General features: G+C 40.0%; 1 protein-coding gene across 2 annotated transcripts in view; it reads right to left on the reverse strand.

Annotated features, from left to right (window-relative positions):
• Positions 1 to 18217: 18217 nt before the first annotated feature.
• The window catches only part of rsu1 (Ras suppressor protein 1), a 166601-nt gene continuing 163902 nt past the window's right edge, over positions 18218 to 20916 (reverse strand). For both annotated transcript variants that reach the window (XM_072575894.1, XM_072575895.1), the window contains exon 9: positions 18218 to 18726. In XM_072575894.1, coding sequence (XP_072431995.1) covers positions 18624 to 18726 — 103 coding nt within the window. In that variant the 3' untranslated portion in view covers positions 18218 to 18623. The remainder of the gene's footprint in view (positions 18727 to 20916) is intronic.

A 20916-nucleotide genomic window follows, 5' to 3' on the forward strand; every position in this document is an offset into this window, starting at 1 on the left:
TGCCAACTTTAAGTACATTTAAGTCATCATTGGACAAGCATATGGACGTACATGGAATAGTGTAGGTTAGATGGGCTTCAGATTGGTATGACAGGTTGGCACAACATCGAGGGCTAAAGGGCCTGTACTGTGCTGAAATGCTCTATGTTCTAAAGAGGTATTAGGCCAGGTGAGTTAAAACCTGCTCAGAGATCAGAGGTGTTAATCAATTTTATAAATGCCTGGGATGGGTAGCAAGGCACAAAGATTTACATAGGGAATTTAAGAGTTAATGATTAGACAGCTGAAGACATAACTTCAAGTGTTGAGAAAATTGGTGAAGCACAAGATGCCAAAATTGGAGTAACACAAGATTTCTTGAATTCATAGAATCCCTACAATGTGGATCAGGCCATTCAGCTCATCGTGTCCACACCAACCCTCTGAAGAGCATTCCACCTAAACTATCCAATCCCATAGCTCTGCATGGCTAACCTACCTAGTCTATGCATCCCTGGACAATGGGCAATTTAGCAGGGCTAATCCACCTAACCTGCATATCTTTGGACTGTGGGGGGAAACCCATGCACAGGGAGAATGTACAAACTCCACACAGATAGGCACCTATGGCTGGAATCAAACCCAGGTCCCTGGTGCTGTGAGGCACCAGTACTAACTACTGAGCTGTCGTGCCACCCAGTGTAATCTGGTTGAAAAAAGCTGAGAGGAAGTGAGGAGCTGGGCATTGAATGATTTGAACACCAGCTTGAGAAAAGTACTCATGTTGTAGTATAAATGCAATGAGGCTGTCAATATTCATTTCCATTGAAGGATAAATCAGATTATTCGTTCTCATTTTCATTACATTTAGGATTCTGACAGCATCTTTGAAGATCTGTACACACATACAGTTGCTGTCAGTGGTTTTAAGCTCCCCCAGAGTGTGTAGTTGAGATCAGAGAACAACCTCCTAAACAATCAGTGAGTTGATGAAATTTTGACTTTTATACTGTCGATCCCTCTTTCAAAACCCTTGAATAGGTTACACTTCACTATATGAGGGGCAACTGGGTTTTTAACATAGAACATTACAGCGCAGTACAGGCCCTTCAGCCCTCGCTGGTATGACAGGTCAGCGCAGCAATCTGAAGCCCATCTAACCTACACTATTCCACGTACGTCCATATGCTTGTCCAGTGACGACTTAAATGTACTTAAAGTTGGCAAATCTACTACCATTGCAGGCAAATCATTCCATACCCTTATTACTCTGAGTAAAAAAACTACCTCTGACATTTGTCCTATATCTATCACCCCTCAATTTAAAGCTATGCCCAATCGTGCTCGCCATCACCATATTTGAAAAAAGGCTCTCCCTGTCCACCCTATCTAACCATCTGATTATCTTCTATGTCCCTATTAAGTCACCTCTCAACCTTCTTCATTCCAACGAAAACAGCCTCAAGTCCCTCAGCCTTTCCATGTAAGACCATCACTCCATACCAGGCAGCATCCTAGTAAATCGCCTCTGCACCCTTTTCAAACTTTCCACATCCTTCTTATAATGTGGTGACCAGAACTGTACACAATACTCCAAGTGCGGCCACACCAGAGTTTTGTACAGCTGAAGCATAACCTCATGGTTCTGGAACTCGATCCCTCTATTAATAAAAGCTAAAACACTGTATGCCTTCTTAACAGCCCTGTCAACCTGGGTGGCAACTTTCAAAGATCTGTGTACCTAGACACTGAGATCTATCTGCTCATCTATACCACCAAGAATCTTACCATTAGCCCAGTACTTTGCATTCCGGCTACTCCGACCAAAGTGAATCACCTCACACTTGTCCACATTAAACTCCACCATTTGCCACCTCTCAGCCCAGCTCTGCAGCTTATCTATGTCTCTCTGTAACCTGCAACATCCTTCGTCACTGTCCACAACTCCACTGATCTTAGTGTTGTCTGCAAATTTACTAACCCACCCTTCCAAGCCCTCATCCAGGTTGTTTATAAAAATGACGAACAGCAGTAGACCCAATACCGACCCTTGTGGTACACCACTAGTAACTGGACTCCAGGATGAACATTTCCCATCAACCACCACCCTCTGTCCTCTTTCAGCAAGCCAACTATTGATCAAAACTGCTATATCTCCCACAATCCCATTCCTCCGCATTTTGTACAATAGCCTACTGTGGGGAATCTTAGCAAATGTCTTGCTGAAATCCATATACACCACATCAACCGGTTTTCCTCTCATCTACCTGTTTGGTCACCTTCTCAAAGAACTCGATAAGGTTTGTGAGGCATGACCTACCCTTCACAAAACTGTGCTGACTAGCCCTAATCAAATTATTCTTTTCTAGATTATTATAAATCCTATCTCTTATAACCTTTTCCAACACTTTACCAACAACTGAAGTAAGGCTCACTGATCTATAGTTACCAGGGTTGTCTCTACTCCCCTTCTTGAACAGGGGAACCACATTTGCTATCCTCCAGTCTTCTGGCACTATTCCTGTAGACAATGACGATTTAAAGATCAATGCCAAAGGCTCGGCAATCTCCTCCCTGGCTTCCCAGAGGACCCTAGGATAAATCCCATCCGGCCCAGGGGACTTGTCTATTTTCACACTTCGCAGGATTTCTAATACCTCTTCCTTGTGAACCTCAATCCCACCTAGTCTAGTAGCCCGTATCTCCATATTCTCAACAACATTGTCGTTTTCTAGAGTGAATACTGTCAAAAAATATTCATTTAGTGCTTTCCCTTTCTCCTCTGACTTTACACACAACTTCCCATTATTATCCCACTACTATATGGCCCTCATCTTACTCTTGTCATTCTTTTATTCCTTAAATACCTATAGAAAGCCTTAGGGTTTACCCTGATCCTATCCTCCAACAACTTCTCATGTCTCCTCCTGGCTCTTCTGAGCTCTCTCTTTAGGTCTTTCCTGGTGACCTTGTGACCCTCAAGCACCCTAATTGAGTCTTCACATCTCATCCTAACATAAGCCTTCTTCTTCCTCTTGACCAGAAATTCCACTTCCCTCGTAAACCACGGCTCTCATGCTCTACAGCTTCCTCCCTGCCTGACAGGTACATACTTACCTAGGAAGCACAGGAGCTTTTCCTTGAATAAGCTCCACACTTCTAATGTGCCCATCCCCTGCAGTTTCCTTTCCCATCCTATGCTTCCTAAATCTTGACTAACTGCATCGTAATTGCCTTTCCCCCAGCTATAACTCTTGCCCAGTGGTATACATCTATCCCTTTCTATCACTAAAGTAAACATAACAGAATTGTGATCACTATCACCAAAGTGCTCATCTACAAGTGTAACACCTGACCGGGCTCATTACCTAGTACCAAATCTAATGTGGCTTTGCCCCTTGTTGGCCTGTCTACATACTGTGTCAGGAAGCCCTCCTGCACACACTGGACAAAAACTGACCCATCTATAGTGTTCCCAGTCAATATTTGGAAAGTTGAAGTCCCCCATGACAACTACCCTGTCTCTCTCACTCTTATCAAGAATTATCTTTGCGATCCTTTGCTCTACATCTCTGGCACTATTCAGAGGCCTATAGAAAACTCCCAACAGGGTGACCTCTCCTTTCCTGTTTCTAATCTCAGCCCATGCTACCTCAGTTGACGAGTCCCCAAACATCCTTTCTGCAACTGTAATACTGTCCTTGACCAACAATGCCACACCTCCCCCTCTTTTATCATCATCTCTGTTCTTACTGAAACATCTAAATCCTGCAACCTGCAACAACCATTCCTGTCCCTGCTGTATCCGTGTCTCTGAAATGGCCACAACATCAAAGTCCCATGTACCAACCCATGCTGCAAGTTCACCCACCTTATTCCGAATGCTCCTGGCGTTGAAGTAGACACACTTCAAACCAACTTCTTGCTTGCCGGTGCCATCTTGCATCCCTGGAACCTGATTTCGGACGTCCCTACTCTCAATCTTTTCTATACTCGAACTACAATTTTGGTTCCCATCGCCCTGCTGGATTAGTTTAAACCCGTCCCAATAGCCTTAGCGAATTCCCCCCCCTCCCCCCCCCCAGGATATTGGTACCCCTCTGGTTCAGATGAAGATCATCCTCCTTGTAGAAGTCCCACCTATCCCAGAAAGAGCCCCAATTATCCAAGAATCCAAAACCCTCCCTCCTGCACCATCCCTATAGCCACGTGTTCAACTCCTCTCTCTCCCCATTCCTTGCCTCACTAGCATGTGGCATGGGCAACAAACCAGAGACAATGACTCTGTTCGTCCTAGCTCCCTGAATTTCTGCCTTAAATCCCCATCTCTCTTCTTACCTATGTCGTTGGTGCCTATGTGGACCACGACTTGGGGCTGCTGCCCCTCCCCCTTAAGGATCCCAAAAACACGATCAGAGACATCATGAACCCCGGCACCTGGGACACATCAACTGGGAGTCTCTCTTGTCTCCATAGAACCTCCTATCTGTCCCCCTAACTGTGTTCTCATGGCTCCTTTAAAGCACATTTTATACTTGCAAATTGCCTTTACAACATTCCTTACCACCTCTGATTTCTGGTTCTGAAGAAGAGTCACTGAGTTCTAAATGTTAACTCTCATTTCTCTTCACAAATGTTGCCGGACCTGCTAATTCTACTTTTATTATTAATTGGCAGGCTTTGTATAAATTTTCAACCAGGCAGAGTGACTTTAACTGATTAAGGCAGTTCCCTGAGATGTAATAGCAATTGTAATATAAAAGTTACTTTTCTACATGAATTGGTTTTCTTGTAAATTAAGGGAGAGTGAAGATTGCAGATGCTGGAGATTAGTGTCGAGAGTGTGCTGCTGGAAAAGCACAGCAGGTCAGGCAGCATCCGAGGAGCAGGAGAGTCGACGTTTCGGGCAAAAGCCCTTCATCAGAAATTCCTGACGAAGGGCTTTTGCCCGAAATGTTGACTCTATCTTTCTTGTAAGTTATCATGACAAGAGAAGACAAAAAGCTTTTGAAAAGAAATTCAGCAATACTAAAAGTGTATTGCTTTAATTTTCTAATTTTCTCTCCGTGATAATAATTAAACATGATTGGTTGCTTATCCTGCTTGGAGGAGAAAGTGAGGACTGCAGATGTTGGAGATCAGAGCTCAAAATGTGTTGCTGGAAAAGCACAGCAGGTCAGGCAGCATCCAAGGAGCAGAAGAATCGATGTTTCGGGCATGAGCCCTTCTTCAGGAAGGGCTCATGCCCGAAGAAGGGCTCATGCCCAAAACGTCTATTCTCCTGCTCCTTGGATGCTGCCTGACCTGCTGCGCTTTTCCAGCAACACATTTTCTGCTTATCCTGCTTGCCAGCATCACTGTTGAATACCTGGCGATCCTCCTCAAGCTAGTGCCAGATTTAACTTAAACTGAGAAGAGGAAATGCCCAAGGCAGAAATCATGGAGTTATGTGGACACCTACCTTTTGAGATCAATGCTGAGCCCGTTTGGTTTACTGCTGATTGTAAAATCCAACTCATGTAATTCAGTGCTATTGCTGTAGTTACACATCAGTTTGTCCATTTTAGTGAAAGTGAATACTTTTTAAAAAAAACACTTCCATGTTTAAGACTAAAAGGTTACCAAATAATAAAATGGTTAAACCTTAAGGCACTGTATTTGAATGCATATCTCATTCAAAGTAATGTAGATGAATTAGTAGTCCAAACTGAAACAAATAAGAATGACCTATTGGCCATTAATGAGAAATGGCTGCATGACCTAAATTGTGACCTAAATATTGAAGTGTATATACATTTTAGAAGAATAGGAAGCCAGGAAAGGGTGGAGGAGTGCTCCGTTAATTAAAGATGATACTTGCACGGTAGAGAAGAATGACCTAAATTCAGGAAACCCGGATATAGAAAGTATAGGAAAGATGACAAATGATAAAGGCAAGAGGTCTCTTGTAGAAGTTGTGTACAGGCCCCCAACAGTAACCACATAGTCAGGCAGGGTATCAAGGAAGAAATAACAAGAGTTTGTTGAAAGGGCACAAACATTTATCATGGGGGATTGGGGGATTTTAAACTACACATAGGTGGAAAAATTGGATGGGGCAAAAATAGATGAGGAATTCTTTGAATGTTTTTGGACAACTTCTCAGACAAGTATGTTATATCACAAACTAGAAAGCAGGTTATACTAAATTTGGTTTGGTCAATGAGATGAAATTTTGCTAGATTCTGATAAAGGGTCAGTGGACCCAAATTTGTTAACTTTGCTTTCTCTCCATTGAAGCTGTCAGACCTGCTGAGATTTTCCAGAAATTTGTTTTTGTTTCTGATTTCCAGTATCCACTGTTCTTTTGGTTTTTTGATATGGAATTAATGATTGACATCATAGTTAAAGTACTCTTAAATAGCAGTGACAATTAAAATTATTAAAGATTTAACAGTTTAAGGGAGAGATTCCTACTTTGAATTTTAAAAAAAAGTGCAATTATGAGGGCATGAAAGTAGAGCTAGCTGACAATTTTGGTTAAGGAATAGATCAATAGAGATGCAGCAAAATACATTTAAAAGGATATTCAAAAGGTGCACATTCCAACAAGTAAGAAAAGGAATGGATCTGCCATCCATGATTAAATTAAAGTCAAAAGATAGCATCAAACTCAAAAGAAAACAACAGTTAATTGTGCAAAGATAGGTGGCTGCTCAGAAGATTGGACAGGATATGAAAAACAGCAAAGAATTTTCGTCAAGGGAAAATTGGGTTTAAGTTATTGGCGTTCTTTGAAGAAGTGCTGTGGATAAAAAGGAACCAGTGGATCTACTGTACTTATATTTCTAGAAGTAATTTGATACCAAATGCAAGGGGAGCTGAATGCAAGAGTGGGGAAGTTATGCACATTAACCTTCTGTGATTTATACACTAAGACACCCAGATCTCTCTGCATCTCAGAGCTCTGCAACTTGCACTATTTAGATAATATACTTTTTTATTGTGGAAAATGAAAGGTCATGGTATAGGGGGTAATATATTATTGGAGAAAGTGAGGAATGCGGATGCTGGAGATCAGGGTCAAGAGTGTGGTGCTGGAAAAGCACAGCAGGTTAGGCAGTATCCAAGGAGCAAGAGAATCGACATTTCAGGCATAAGCCTATCCTGATGAAAGGCTCATGCCTGAAACGTCGATTCTCCTGCTGCTCAGATGCTGTCTGACCTGCTGTAATATATTATTGGCCTGGATCAAAGATTGGCTGGCTAACAGGAAGTAGAGAGTAGGAATAAATAGTTTGTCACGAATGGTGTTTGACAGAGGTTAGTGCTGGGGTCTCAATTCTTTACAATTTTTCAGTTATGGTAGCTAAATTTGCTGATGACAAAGATAAGGAGAGAAGGGGATGGAAGGATATCAAGGGAAATAAATAAATTGGGCAAAGATATGGCAAACTGAGTATAATGTGGAAAAATGTGAAATTGTTTTGGCGGAAAGAATAAAAAAGAAACATGCTATGCAAGTACAGCAAGTAATCAGGAAAACTAGTTGAATGTAATGTTTTAACGTGAGAGGAATTGAACACAAGGCTAGGGATTTAACCTTTGGTTATACAGGGCATTGGTGAGGCAATATCTGGATTACTGTACACAGTACTGGTCACTGTACTAATGGAAGGATGTTAATGCATTCAAAGTACAAAATACAGAAGATTAAAACCTGAAATGGGCAGATTGCTTTATCAAAAATGCCTAGACAGGCTCAGCTGTATTCTCTGGAAACACAGAATCTCTACAGTGTGGAAGCAGGCTATTCAGCCTATTTAGTCCACACTAACCCTCCAAAGAGCATCCCATCCAGACCCAACCCCCGCTCCCATTCCTGCATTTCCCATGGGTAACCCACCTAGCCTACACGTCTTTGGACTGTGGGAGGAAACCACATCACCCGGAGGAAACTCAGGGAGAAAATGCACGCAGACTGTCATCCAAGGCTGAAATCAAATGCAGGTTCTTGGCACTGTGAGGCAGTGATGCTAACCACTGAGCTACTGTGTCGCCCATGCCAAAGAGTCAGAAATGACTTAATTGAAGCAGACAATATCCTGAGGGGTACTGACTGGGTGACCGAGGAAAGGGTGTTTCCTCTTGTGGGAGAATCTAGGATTAAGGGTTGTAGTTTAAAATAAGGTGTCACCCATTTAAAACAGAAATGAGGAATTTTGTTTTCTCTCAGAGGGTTGAACATCTTTGGAATTCCCTTCGTCAAAAAGCAATCGATGCAGAATTTCTAAATATTTTTAAGGCAAGGTGAATAGATTCTTGATTAGCAAGGGGATGAAATTATTACCATTGGGCTATGCAGGTTTGTGGATTTGAGGTTAAGATCAAATCAGCCAAGACCTATGGAATGGTGGAGCAGACTTAAAAGGCTGAGGGTTCTACTATTGCTCCTTGTTCGTATGAGTACAACAAACATGGTCATGTGTATGTTTGTATCTCATGTTTTTCAGAACCAAAAGTCATCACTAAGAGTTATAAAGTCAATAAAGTACTTCAGTACAAACAGTTGAGGAAATTTGTGTAGCAAGCATGCACAAACAGCAAATCTGTCTTTCAGGGATCCTGTACACAGGCAATAGCTCTCTGCTCCTCTTCAAAATTGTTCTATGTCCCATTTCCTATGATGCCTGGAGGGCAGACAGGGGATCATCCTAACACCTCATCCAATGACAGCAGCTCTAATATAACAGAGCTTCTTCAGTACTACACAAGAGTCTCAGCCTTTATAATAGTGCTGAAGGCCTGGAGTGTGACGTAATGGCATAGTATGCCTTAAATGCTATTAGAGAACACCTCTGGCACAGAATATGATTCTGCATTAAATATCTGCATGTCCCAAGAAGTATTTTTCAATCTGATCAGTTAAGGAAAATGACTGTTCCATGCCTGCACATGCAAACCCCAGACCCCCTGCAGAGGGCGCTGCACTGCAATTAATTTCTAATTATAAGAATTTATACTGGAAAAGGCCACAGAGCGTCTCACCATCACCTGCCAGTCATTACATTTGTACTTGGCATATTTGCCACTTTATAAAGAATGCATCCTATTACCTTTTAGTTTTTACAAATAACAACTAAGAAATACAGAATGCAAGTTTTGATTTGTGATGATTGTAATGTCCACTTGTCAATAAAAGTTGTAGTAATTTAAGTCTAGGTCATTCTGGACTTAAAAGGTATGTTTTTGATATATGGAATGTGCATTAGCAAACTTAAGGCATTGGAGGGAATGTATGAGCATTCAATGATCTCATCTACCTAACCCTCCAAGCACACGCTGTCCTACATCTGGCAGAGTCTACATATCACACAATGGATGTGTTATTCATTTCAGAACCTATCAAACTAGCATGAAAACCTGTTATCCTCAAAACCGAGGGACTGCCTAAAATGAATTTAGTCATTTAAAAGATTGAAAATGTATGAGGAAGGATTTGGAAATATGAATTTGAGTAATTTTTTTTGAGAAACTTAAAATCTTGTGACTATCATTCCAACAAATTGACAAATATTAATGACAAACCTAGGGCAAGTACCTTTTTAAAAAATGGTGTATAAAATGTGCGCATGCAGTTAAGATAAAATTTCTTCACACAAAGTAGGAATAGCCGACTACGGGAGTCAATGGTAATGCGGGATGTTATAAATATCAGGACTGTGATGGATTGTTTTTGGTAACTAGGTGACTGAGGGGTATTGTATGCAGAGCTTTGTATAAAACTGAAGAGCTGATATTGGCACAGGACTTGATTATTCTTCTATGTCCTTATATTCCTTAAGCACGTGGGAAATGGGGTGAAAGTTGTTGGAGGCTGAAGGGTAATTTCCAGGTTAGTTGTCAGTTAAATATTGTTTCACAAAGTGATTTCATCATTTCCTGAATTTTGCCTAAACCCAGTTTGTTTTGACTTGCTCAGAAATGAGCTTGGGTTATACTGTCCAGTAGATCAAGCAATGTTTGGATGGATGACTGTACTGACCCATTTTGCTTTGTGCTTAGGAGAAACCCAGACAAAGACTACAACACAATTTAATGTACTTAAGATGATAGTTGATGTTGCTAAAGTCATCACGAAGTGTGTATACTGTAAATAGTTGTAAATAATAACTTACATTAAATATTCTGCTTCTATGAAGTACTCCATCATTTAAAGAGAAAGTTACTGCAGGCTACGGTCCAATAGATTACACAAGCTATCAACTATTTGCATTAATTTTGGATATTCATTTTACTTATCTGGTAATATTTAGTTATATATCTTTCCTGTAGTAACTGAGGAATCTATGTTAAACATTATGATGGCAACAGACAGTTTGCACATTAAAAAATGATTTGTTGTGAATGGATCTGGACTAGATGTATTTCTAACAACATAGAATGTTTTCTATATTGTGTTTGGAGAGAGTTGGGATTACATGGAAGCTTCTGAAAGAAGCAGTTTAGGTGTGGTATGTGAGAAATTAGGGTTGAGAGGCTGAGCAGAGAGTAGCAGTGGCCGGTGGCAATGGGGAGTAGTTGTGGTGAATGATCCCCTTAAATGGCTTGGCTGAGGAAGAGGTGGGAAGTCAGAAGGAGCACACTGTTATCAGTTTTACGCTCATGCAATTTCGTAACTGCTTGAATGGACGTAATAAGCAATCATTGGGTTCAATTTCCCCACATGCAGTGATTGGTTTGCCTCTGATCTTCTAGAAGTCACAAATGAAAAATCACGAATGATCATTTTTGACATCCTTGTCCAATATAAAAGCAGCATTCTTGGCACTAGTGGGAGTGGGAGCACTCTTCTGATCTGCCACATGATGCTATATTATTTTCTAGACAAAGCAAAACCAGTATATGAATTTTCTCATCACGGCTTCTGCATGTATACTTTCTGTTGGCAGAATCAATCCTGCCAGCACAGAATGTGTGAACAGGTGCCAGGAAATTGGACAAAGATCCCTTTTAGGACACCTAAGCTGAACCTTTCACGAAGAGTGTGTTAGTTTCATTTAAACATTTAAATCTATGGAGATAATGCGGCAAATTATTTTTGCCCCATCTGTTTAGAAGGAGGTCGCAGAGCGTTCTGCTCTCCCATCTGGAGCTTTTGTAAAATGATGTACGATGGAGCTGTCAAAGGGAGAAATCTTATTTTGTCTATTCAACTTATTTTGTTTCAATATCTTCTAAATAACTTGTCCATTTATTTTCAAAGCATGTGCTCTGAATGCATGGAATGTTCATCTTGAAAATAAAGTGTTGAAGATTGTCAATAAAAATCATAGGGAAATTGACTGCATGTTAACTATGCAACATTTCTGTCAAAGCCTATAAAGGGAAAGCAGCTTTTTAAATTCAAACTCTCTTAGGAATTCAATGAGTGATCAGATATTGTAAAAGCTGTAATGCTGTGGTCATCATGAAATGAAGCTAAAATTATTGATGAAAATTTCTTTTAAAGTGTACGAAATACAGTAATTCAAGGTTGGAGAGATAGTACATTGTGAAATAAGGTGGGGGTCAATAAAACTAAAGTTTTCTGAGGAAGAACAGCATTCTCCTACCAATACACCATCAAATATGAGCTCCGAGAATTAATGAATTGCTGATAACTACCTTTGCAGGCTTTGGGTCAATACAGAGCTAACCTATTACAGGGGTGTCAAAGATTAACCAGAGGTAGGCAAGAATATTTAGGTGTCATGAAATACAAGTCTAAATGTCAATTACAGCCTTTACTGTATTTAAAAAAATCCAATTCATGAAAGCCCATTGAAAACTTTTGAATCTTAGGAACTTCAAATCTTGTAAAAACAAACTTCAATTCCTGGCTCACTAATCTTTAAAACAATCTTTGAGCTGTTAACCAAAATGAAATTAGGATTCCACAGTTTAGTTAATTGTATTGTATGAAGGCAACCAAGCACACTCAAACTCAGAGGGCTAAATATTACTATATTTTGAGAAAGTGTCATTTTATTGAGTTTCATGGAGGGTTTCTTTCTATGAGATTCAGTGATCTTTCTCACGCTATTATCCTAAACTCCCTCATTAAATACCAACCATGTGCCTTTAGTGCCTCTATCACTTGCCATAGCTGGATGTACTCACCCTCTGGCAGGATACACAGCCTGGGATCCCTGGCACTGATGCCATCTTGAATAGACTATTGTGCAACTAGTACAAGTGCTGTCAAACTGAAACTGCCCTGCATGGTTTGTGACATTTACTCCAGGCATGGCAAGTGAGTGGAAATTGGTGCCCCATGTTGCAGATGGGGGCCTACAGCTCTTGTTGGAGGGGTTGGTGCAGAGAAGGAATATTCTCTTTCCGTAGTGGAGGAGCCCATAATCACCAAATCTCCTAGCATAGTCTGAGTTTCTACCCCGGTCAGTGCAGGCTCTGCTGCCTGAAGGAATGTCCAGCAATACATGAAGAAATTCAATGACCTTCTCAGCTGCACCAGGGTGGGTGTCTGCATTTTCTTTGTGTTATCTTACACTCATTTTATCTCTGCTATTGCAGCCACCTCCCCAAAAAGGCATATGCTCTATCATTCTCATTCTTGTATAAAACATCTTCCCTCACATCACTAACCCTGTATGCCTTCTGCACTGCCTACTTATTAACTCAGGGCACCTCACCACTATTCCCTCACCTGCACAAGTACTAAAAAACCATGCCACACACTTTCATTTTCTCAATTCGACTTCCTTTCTCATTCCAGGGCAAAACAGGCCACTTTCAGCCAGAAGGAGCCAAGGCAAATGGTGGGGTGTTTGATATTCAGCACCTCACCCCTACATGGAGAGCCAAAACATTAGTTGGAAAACTCAATTCTCTCTCAATGTTGAGAAAGGTCTTACTTGACTTCTTTTGCCATTCTTCCAAATTTTGCCCTTTTCCTACCGATGGTGACAATATTATGGCTTTAAGAGGTATATTTTGTCCTTTCTTTTAATGAAGGGAGGTTGAGACAGTGATGTTGAGCAGTCTGTTCCAAGCCAATAAACAGCTTGTGAGGCCTTGTTTTTTTTTTAAAAAATGGAACAATAGAAGCAGCCCGAATGGGTGGAGTCAGACTCCTCCAGAACCAGGGTTTTAGTTTAGGTTTCAGAAGTTGCTGGGGTCTTGAGCTGCATGTGGAAGCTGTTATTCCTCAATGTGTTACAGCTAAAATGTGGAATGGCTCTGCTGAGACAATCTATTTTACTGAATTTGCCTTTGTCAAGTGTGTGTTATAGGATGTTACTATATTGTTTAGTAGTTAAATAATATGTTATTCTGTAAAGTTTTCCAATTGTGTTGTTATTCCAATTCTTCTTTCTTTTATTTGTATTTTAACTATAGGGGCAGAACAAGTGTGTTTTGCTTAAAGCTGAGTAGTGCAACCAATCAAATTACATCTGGAACACAGCACCTCACACTTGCCATGAAATATGAAATAAGTTAGTGTAGGTGATCTCCTCAATACATTTGATGGGGTGGGGAGGGGGGTGCGGAGGAACTAAAATTAGGATCTGTTGGAAATGGGAGTGGGATTTTCATATCTGTATCTGGCCACCATTTTGAAGAACCACCCAGTTCATTTCTTTCCATTGATTTTGCATGATCTGCTTTTACTTCAAATTTTCAGGATCCACAGCATTTTGCTTTTGTTAGAGTTGTGCATTCCAGTTGTGCAAGGCAACCATGTAATGTTAAGATTAAGAATCTTTAGTTATTAGCTTAAAATGCTAGATTTACAAGCAAATAGTTATCTTATGACTAGCAAAGTATCACATGAGATTTTGAGCTGCGAGCATCTCAAAGTACCAGTCCAATACAAATCAGCAGGCAAAGTACTGAACAAGTTAGACTATTGTTAATAGAGGAGAAAATGAGGACTGCAGATCAGAGTTGAGAGTGTGGTGCTGGAAAAGCACAGCAGGTCAGGCAACATTGAGAATCGATGTTTCAGGCAAGAGCCCTTCATCAGGAATAACGACAAAAGTATTCTTAACAGAGCCAAGATGACAGAGAGCTCATAATTTGAGCAAAACAGAGACTTGCATCTATGAGAAAGTAGTGTTCTCACCCGAGTAACTCATTGTTCATAGAGATAGTCATTAATTGGTCATTAAGAAATGAGAATGATTGAAAATTCAAACACCACAGATCCAACAAGCACGAACTGTACACTCATTAAATAAGTGATAATAAATACAGGGAGCTGCAGCAGGTCTTCCCAGCTTGTCAGCTTCACTGAAGAAGCTCTCCCTGCTGTGTGCTTACCTTGTGAAGCTGGTGGGTAACTGACAGGTTGGGAAACAGATGCCCTGGCTGTTTTAAAGCAGGAACTGGGAGTTAAAATACTACTTACTAAGCTATTTGAATATTTTAATTACTTAGCTGACAGCTGCACATGCGTTCCCCGCTTATCTTGAATCCTGTTCTGACACAAGTCCAAAGCTCCCTTTAACCGTTTACATGGGTCAGAAATCCAATCCAGTAAATGGTGGGATAGAGTCGGAGGAATTGAGGTTCTAATCAGAAGAGCCAACAAGTCTGCACTGCCTCAAAGCCGTGGTGATTTAGCTACAGCATCTTTACTATCCCATAAAAATGACCACCCAGGAACCAGCCTAACATTCAGGCTTCTTTCCTCATTCACGGGATAAGGGCATCTCTGGATAGGCCAGCACTTCTTGTCCATCCCGAAATGCCCAGAGCACAGTTGAGTAACAACTACATTGCTGTGAGTCTGCAGTCACATGTCAGCCAGACCATTTAATTCCTTCCCTAAATTGCATCACTGTACCAAATGGGCTTTTTCTCAACAACTGATAAAGGCTTCATAATCACAATTAGGCTCCTAATTCTGGGTATTTATTGAGTTCAAATTCCACCATCTGTCCCATACAGGATTTGAACCCAGGTCTCCATAACATTATCTGGGTCTCTGGATTAATCAGCTAGTGATAATACCACAGGGCCATCTCCTCCCCTGGCCTCACTCACTGTTGGGTGAAGAATGATGCAGAAGAAACTGTTGACAATGAGTAAGTAAGCATCTTGCTATTGGGCGTGGAAATTATGAGCTGATGTGACTTGGTAAACTTTAACTATCAAGTTGAAAGGGGGTTTGGAAATAGATTGGAGCAGGAGTTGGGGGAGGGTCAGGTAATTATTGTTGGCTGGGAACAGCCTGCCTCCTGGTGGCTGGATAGTTTCCAGCCTCCTGTCCCATCTCTATTGAAATTAGCGATGGGCAGGATCAGGAAGGGCTTGCTTTGGAGATTTTAAAAAAAAGGGCCAAACCAGTTGTTTTTGAAAATTAACATTTCACTCATGAATTTTGACCAGTTTATACATTGTGTTTTTAACCATCTCTCTTCAGTCAGTCACTGACAGAAAGGAAATGTAAAGCTAAATTATTCAGTCATTCCTTTTGTGAGACATTGTATGATGATCATGGAATGAACTGGTATACAATGTTTCCATAATATTGAGCCAATATTCCATTCATATCAATGCAGTTGATTGACCAAACATTTGGAGAATACAGGACAATAGGCATGCAAAAGCTTTGCTGGAAAGTTATGCATCTCAGTTATGCTATGAAGTTTTTATATTTTATATTTTTATAGAAAAAAAGACAGATTGACATGCAAATAATTCAAAAAGATGATGGAGCATACACTATGCAATAATTGAAATTTCGGTCATCAGCTGTATGCTTAGAATTTAAGATATCTGACAGTTCAATTTCTGTTAGAATTCCAAATGTAACAAGTGCTTTTAAATAAAACCCAGTGCTAATAACATAACAAGGGTTTCAGGTTGGAGGATTTGAACTATACAGAGAGGCTGAATAGACTGGAGCTATTTTTCCTGCAGTGATAAACTAGAGGGCATAGGTTTAAGATGAGAGGGGAAAGATTTAAAAGGTACCTAAGGGGCAATGTTTTCACAGAGGGTGGTGCATGTATGGAATGGGCTGCCAGAGGAAGTGGTGGAAGCTGCAACAATTACAACATTTAAAAGGCATTGATGGGTACATGAATAGGAAGGGTTTAGAGGGATATGGGCCAAATGCTGGAAAATGGGAGGCAATTTATTAAGGATATCTGGTTAGCATGGACGAGTTGGACCTAAGGGTCTGTTTCCATGCAGGATATCTCTATGACTCTCAGGGTTGTTTTCCCATTGAATTTAGAGAATTTGCAAGATGTTCATTGAATCATTGAAATTTATGGCACAGAAGTTGGAATCCACCCTGCCTACTGGGTCGATGTGGCTATTCAGCCTTCTTCAATTTTCTCGATTCTGTGCCTCAACCCTGCAGGTAAAAAGAGTTTCTGTTTTTACTACCATCTCTGGCAAATACTAACCATCTTATGGGCTTCAAAAATCACACTTTTTTGCTCAAATGAATCATTCAATCAGTTTCTTTAGAACCCTTGTTCTTAACCTTTCTGCTAAGGGAAATAGTCCTTCCATTCCACTCTATATAGACCCCTCAATTTTTTGCTGGAATTCTTCAAGGATTAAACTAGTAGAGTTGTCATGGGGAGCCAATGGGTGTGGTGATTTGTCAAAAACATTCAGCAAGTCCAAATCCAACATAAGAGATTAATGCTTAACTAAAGCACGTGGAATTAGGAGTTGTGTACGGAGATGGATTGAAAATGGTTAGCAGAAATAAAACAAGGAGTAGGAATAAATAGGGCAACAGAATGGAAACAATTTGCAAATTCTCTAAATTAAATGGGAAAGCAACCCTTCGAATCATAGAGATCTGCAGCATGGAAACAGACCCTTAGGTCCAACTCATCCATGCAGACTTGATATCCTTTAATAAATCAGTCCCATTTACCAGCATTTGGCCCATATCCCTCTAAACCCTTCCTATTCATGAACCCATCAGATGCCTTTTAAATATTGTAATTGTCGCAGCATCCACCACTTCCTCTAGCAGCCCATTCCATACATGCACCACTCTTTGTTTTTGATTAGCAGTTGGTGATTAGTGGGGATTGGTAGTATCACCACAGCTGTTCACAATATATGTTAATGATTTAGTTGAGGAAACTAAATGGAATATCTCAAAACTTGCAGATGACACAAAGCTGGGTGAAAGAGTTAGTTGTGAGGAGGATGTTGAGATTTGACAGTATGATTTGGGCAGGCTAAGTGACTGGCCAAAAAAGAAACTGTAGATTCTGGAAATCTGAAACAAAAACAGAAATTGCTGGAGAACCTCAGCAGATCTGGCAGCATTCCCAGATAGAAAGCAGAATCAACATTTCTGGTCCAGTGACCCTTCTTCATATGTAGTATAATGTCAACAAATGTGATATTATCCACTTTGGTAGTAAAATTAGTAAGGCAGATTATTATTTGATTAGCCATAAATTGAGAGAGAGGAATGCTCAATGTGTCCTCATGTCCTAGTTGCTGAAAGTGTGTAGGTTTAGTAGGCAGTAAAGATAGTAAACTGCACATTGGCTTTCACAGCAACAGGATTTGAGTAGAGGAACAAAGATGTCTTGCTGCAATTATAAAGGGCATTGGAGATGTCACACCTGAAATACTATGTCCAGTTTGGTCTCCTAATCTGAGGAGAGATTTCTTACTATAGAGGGAGTGCAGTGCATGTTTCCCAGATTCCTGGGATGGCTGGTCTGATGTATAGAGAGATTTAGTTAGAATTGTACTCACATGAGGTTAGAAAAATGAGGAAGAATCTTGTAAAAACATAAAATTCTAACAGGGCGAGACAGGTTAGATGCAGGAAGGATATTCCTGATGGTTGGGGATTCCAAAACCGGGGTCAAAGTTTAGGGGATAAGCTATTTAGATTTGAGATTATGAAACATTTCTTTACCCAGGGGAAATCCTGACCCTGAGGAATTCACAGAAAGTGGTCGAGGCCAAATCACTATTTTCAAGGAGGGAGATGTATTTCTTGTAGTTAAAGGGATCCGGGGATATGGCAGAAGGGTCAGATTAGGGTACTAGGCTCAATGATCAGCCATGATCATACTGAATGGTGGAGCAGGCTTGAAGGGTCAAATGGCCTACTCCTGCTCCTACTTCCATGTTTCCATGTTTTTCTTACCTGAAGTAGATGCTTTAGTTTTTTTTAACATGTCAACAGATAAGATTATCCATTTTGGAAATGAAATGCAATTATCCAATTTATAAAAGAAAATACACTGAATGATACATATAAATAGAGATTTTACTTAAACATCATAAAAGCAGTAAAAATTCAGATACTGCATTAGCAAAAGAACAATTCTGAAAGCACATGTGACAGCTCGTACAAATGGTTGCATTTCTTGGAGCATAATTAATCCAAGATTTGTGAATAGAAGATAATGGTGGGGAGGGAGGTGGGGTCACCCAAAATGTAGTTACTGGTAACAAAAGCCACTCATGGCAATTATGGAAAGAATGTTAAAACTGAGGTATCACCTCAACATATGAAGCCATTAAAAATACCTAAGGCACAAAAAAACCCATATACTGTTCCTGGCATAACATGTTAAGATAGTTGAGGTAATTAATACACATCAGGGACGCATGCTAGAAGAGTTCAATAGCAAGATGAAAATCCTTCAATGTTTTCATTTGTTCTTCGCAGCCAAAGGCTTGCGGCTTATCTTCTTGGACTTGTCATTGCTTTTCTTTGGAGGTTCAGGGTTTGCTTGCATGTGCCGACCATAAAGGCTGTAAGAAAATAGAAAGCTTGTAAAATTAGCAAAATTAACAAAAACAAATTAAAGCAACCCTATTACAGACAACTGCAGAAATAGACTAGCAATTTGCAGCAATCTGAGCTTCATGCCTAACCAGAAAGCCCTTGGGGTCAATACAGTGACAGAGAGAAATAGTAGCAGAGGTCTCCCAGGCTATTTCACCATGATTGACGGCTTCAGGAAAGCTACACAGCCATCAGTGCCACATTAATAAATACTGCCGATTAAATGTTGACAAAATATCCTGCAAATAAGAGGCTGGAGAGCCAGAGCACACAAATTATTATTTAGGAAGATTTTAACTTTACATTTAGTGAGCAATTAAGAATTTAGACTCCTTATTTGTTCCAATTACAAATACTTAAAGTTCTTTCAGCAGCTACTTATTTATCATTAAGAACTATCAAACAATCTTAAACACAGACTACAAAAATCAAAATATTGGAAATACTTAGCAGTTCTGGCAGGCTCTATGCAGAGGGAAACGTTATTAACTTTACAGGCTTGTGGGCTTTAATTAAATCTGATGGAAGATCACCAGTTTGAAACATGCGGCTGGATCTCGCGTGGGGTCAGCACTTCACTTTGGCTGCATTGCCAGGTCTCAACCCTACTTCGGCTTCTGTGGCTGGGTGACTAGCAGGTCAGTCAGTGACTTATGTGCAATTTTACAGGACAATCAATACTGGACAGTCAGAAGGAGACCTCCAGCACTGTGTAACTGGCAGACCAATTGTCAAAGATGGAGGCAAGAGCGAGAGAAGTACTCTCTGTAAAGCTTTAAATTTTTTACACTTAACATCATCATCATCATGCATGCATAACTGTTTAATTGGATGCCCAATAGTTGTAGCCATGGTCCATGGTTACAGTGGATGCAAGGGTGCATTCCCTGGCTGGGTGGAGAATTGTCCATCTTGGTCTGCCATGAATAATATTGATTGGAAAATGCAAGTTTGCATCTGTAGAGTACCCTTAAAAGACCATTTATTTTGGCATAATGGACTACCTGCTGCTAGCGGTTGGGTAGCTAGACCCTCTGACCCTCCCCAACATGAAAAGCTCCTTTAGGCAGACCCAAGGTGAGAGACTGGGAAGAATGCATTTGTCTGCTCATTAACCTTAGGGGTTGAAGAGAAAATTTGGTTTGTTAACTCTATTTCTCCACTTACAAATACTGCCAGACCTGCTGAGCATTTTGAACATTATCTGTTTCTATTTCAAATTTTCAGTATCTGTAGTATATTACTTTTGTGGTATGGTTTGAAAAAGATGATCGGTCTGTAGCAAACAAAATCTGCAGTACTAGGTCAGGTTGAAAACACATACGTAATCCTGCTTTACACAAGTTAAATTATTTTTATATGTTGAAATGTAGAGATTCTGGGTTGCCTGCAATTTCATGAAATTGTTTCATAAATTATCTCCAATTAAATGTTTAAAAAATATGGTTATATTTAATTTTAGTTATTCAATAGCTGCATCATTTAAAAACAGATTTAAAAATGTTTACCCATTCAACTTTTTACCGTATTTTGTATTATTGATAACAATACAAAAGTTTAAATCAATTTACAGTGCGTATAATATTTTTGCAGATCTACAGCATAGTGCAAAAATTTGCAGTCGAGTTATGTTAATTTTATTCAGAACAAAAACACTGCTGCTTGCTTATGTGACCAGGGTAAGAAGATTGTTCATTCCAACCACCATCTTCCCAATCTTAAAAGATAATCAATTGGAAAGATGCTCATTAAATTTTTAGTCTACTAACAACAATGTACTAACTTAATAAAAACAGGTGGAGATGATAGTGAGGATATTAGCTGAGACCTTTGGTTATGTATCAGAGGTCTAAGCTGTCATTGGATTGCACACAGTTCAGCAGGCAGTGTCTCAGGGGACTGGAAGAATACAGCAGCTCTAATAAATTCAGGAGGAATCAATAGACATAGCTTATTTCTACTCTCTTAAGTCTCACATTTTAAAAACTTTTAATTAAATCACATGAAATTTAGTAGAATATTATGTTCATTAAAACAGTAATTAACAATCCAATGAATTTCTATGTCACCAATCATAAAATCATGACAAACGCACAGGAAAAAAGAAACAAATAGGATTTCAATTCTTTATGTAACTGCTTCAAAACCAATACTAA

Source organism: Chiloscyllium punctatum, chromosome 8 (assembly GCF_047496795.1).
Source record: "Chiloscyllium punctatum isolate Juve2018m chromosome 8, sChiPun1.3, whole genome shotgun sequence".
Taxonomy (NCBI): domain Eukaryota; kingdom Metazoa; phylum Chordata; class Chondrichthyes; order Orectolobiformes; family Hemiscylliidae; genus Chiloscyllium; species Chiloscyllium punctatum.